Source organism: Elephantulus edwardii, unplaced genomic scaffold (genome assembly GCF_000299155.1).
Source record: "Elephantulus edwardii isolate Elephantulus edwardi_28Jun2011 unplaced genomic scaffold, EleEdw1.0 scaffold00002, whole genome shotgun sequence".
Classification (NCBI taxonomy): domain Eukaryota; kingdom Metazoa; phylum Chordata; class Mammalia; order Macroscelidea; family Macroscelididae; genus Elephantulus; species Elephantulus edwardii.
Window position 1 is genome coordinate 43,165,001 of NW_006399752.1, and position 2,566 is coordinate 43,167,566.

At 39.4% G+C, this 2,566-nt stretch overlaps 1 protein-coding gene across 1 annotated transcript in view; it reads left to right on the top strand.

Moving 5' to 3' along the window:
• The window catches only part of TRIP11 (thyroid hormone receptor interactor 11), a 74,733-nt gene that overhangs the window by 11,493 nt on the left and 60,674 nt on the right, over positions 1 to 2,566 (top strand). The window contains exon 4 of the mRNA XM_006879210.1: positions 1,182 to 1,292. Coding sequence (XP_006879272.1) covers positions 1,182 to 1,292 — 111 coding nt within the window. The remainder of the gene's footprint in view (positions 1 to 1,181; positions 1,293 to 2,566) is intronic.

The window sequence follows — 2,566 nt, forward strand, 5'->3', positions numbered from 1 at the left end:
AGTGATTGCGAAGACCATAGCCTGTATCAGACGCACCTTAGTCTCCAGAGAGACACCATTGCTCTTCAGTACTTTGGAGAGGTCCCTAACAGCTTTAGTTTGCTTGGCTCCATAGTCAACAGGCTTGGCACCAGCAGCCAGGAAATTAAAAGGCGCATTGCCATGGGAAATCTTTTCATAGGCACAGTAAAAATTACTATAAAAATAAATGCGAAAAAGATCAATAGGCTCATTTTTTTAGAGTCAACAGATTAAAACATTACTCTGAATTAAGAATACTTTTAAAAAGAAATGCTCTGATATATTCCTTTTAAAGTCTTAAAAATCTTCACTTTTTCTTTCATTTTGTGTACTTCTTGGAAGTTCCATGTAAGATTCTGATATATGTCTTCTAGTTGAAAAGCTGTGCTGTGGGGAATGTTGGCATTTTGTTTTCCACTTACTTCACTGTAGACAGGAAAAGGAGCTGTGGTGGTGGTTGTTGGACCCCACTCCTTGCTGAGCCTCCAGTGAGTTTTCAGAGCCTGTAAGTTGGAGGAGAGGAGATTACCCATCTTTCTCCCTTGGAGCAGCTGTGGATCTGAGCCGAATGCCTGTGGACACACAACTCCTTACCCCTAGGCCGTCAGAGCACTTTGGTGCGCTCTCTGCTGCTTTAGTGCATTACTTTGTGGTGCTGCTTACCACAGGTTGATGGTTCATGTCCAACGCTCCACTGAAGAAAGAGAAATCTTCCAGTCGTATTTACAGCTCCTTTGTTGTTAGAAATTGCATCTTACACTGCCAGCCCCAAAGCAGGGGGCTGGTATCCACTGGCTGCTCTGCAGGAGAAGTCTCCTTCTGTGTGATTTACAGCTTCTGAAAATCTGCTAGAGGCTCAGCTCTGAGTCTCTTCTGACTTGATGGCACCTATAATTTAATATAAAATATTTATTAAAAAAACCTTTCTTTGTATTTTTACATTTCCCATGGGTTTTTAATAAAGTACTTTTGAAATGGCATGTATATGAACTTGGACTGTAGGGAGGAAAATACACAAGAAAAAAATGAATGGAAATCCCAAGTTTTCTTTAAACTTAAAGGATTAAAAAATATAAAAAAGAAATGGCATGTATATAACTGTTACTAACATGTTTTACTTTGTAGTCTTTTGTTGAAATTATTTTTTCTTCACTTCGTAGAATGAGAGACTTAAAAAACTTTGTGCTGACCTGGAAGAGAAGCATGAAGCTTCAGAGCTTCAAATAAAGCAGCAGTCTACCAGTTACCGAAATGAACTGCAACAGAAGGAGGTAAAGACTGTTACAGCCACTTCATATTTATTTCATTGCAGTATAGATCGAGTTAGGTTTAGCCATGTAAAAGTACTGAAAAAGTGCTAAATTTGGTAATTAAAAGGAAAAAAGTCTGTGTATTAAATACCTTTGAATACCTGATGCTTATATGTATTGATTTTATGGTAGCTGATTTCGTGTGTGTTGTTTCAAATCTGTATGATCTCATGGTGATGCTGTGAACAGCACATCTAATCCTTTGGCTGTTTTGTGTCATCCTCATGGTCTCTGGCATGTTCAACCCTATTGTTAATGTACCATCAAGTTGGGACTGACTCATAGCTGACCCTCCAGCCAGTTTTCAGAGACGGTTAATTGAATTGCATGGATATTGTCCATCCTTCTCCCACAAAGTAGCTGGTGGGTTTGAACTGCATGCTTTTGGGGTTGTAGTATAGTTCCTTACCCTCCAGATCACCAGAGGTCTCTCATATGATGATTACTAACGACAGTTTCTCTTTAAGAAAAGGATTTGTCTACAAGTCTTTTTGTGTTGATTATCTACTTAATCTACTTCAAAACAGAATATTGAATGCATTACTTAGCCTTCAGTTATTTACTCTTGTAATTTGATTCCATCAAGTCGACAACTCATAGTGACTCTGTGAGCAACAGATCTCAGCCCTGCCCTATTCTGCGCCATCTTTGTGGTCTCTGGTATGTTCAAGCCCACTGTTACAGTCACTGTGTCTGTCTGTCTTGTTGAGAATCTTGGAGGAAGTACACCCAGGCTGCTCCTTAGAGGCAAGCATGGTGAAACTTCATCTCACATACTTTGGCATGTTGTCAGGGAAGGGGCCATTACTTGGAGAAAGACATCATTGGTTGACCTTTTTGTTCTTCTAATGTTTTGTTTTAGTTTCTTGCCTTTATTCTGGTAAAAATGGTTGTTTCGGACTTGGCTTCTCTCTGCACTGCAGGTACAGTAACCATTGATAATGCATAGACTATGTCAACATGTTGTTGACAAATCCCTTTAGTCTGTGAGTGAAGGTCAGTAAATACATTGAGCTGTTCCATGTTGCATTATCTGCATTATTTGGGTGTTCTTCTGTTTAATTTTTACCATAACTTTGTATTTGGGGACTTTAAATTTGGACGCATAATTTCTGGTACTTTAACTGACACACTGTCAGTTTGTTGTACTGTAGTTGCTTGAAGCTCTGTTGCTGCTGTTTACCATTATGAGCAGTTCACCCATGGTGGACAGGTTTCAGCAGAGCTCCCAGACT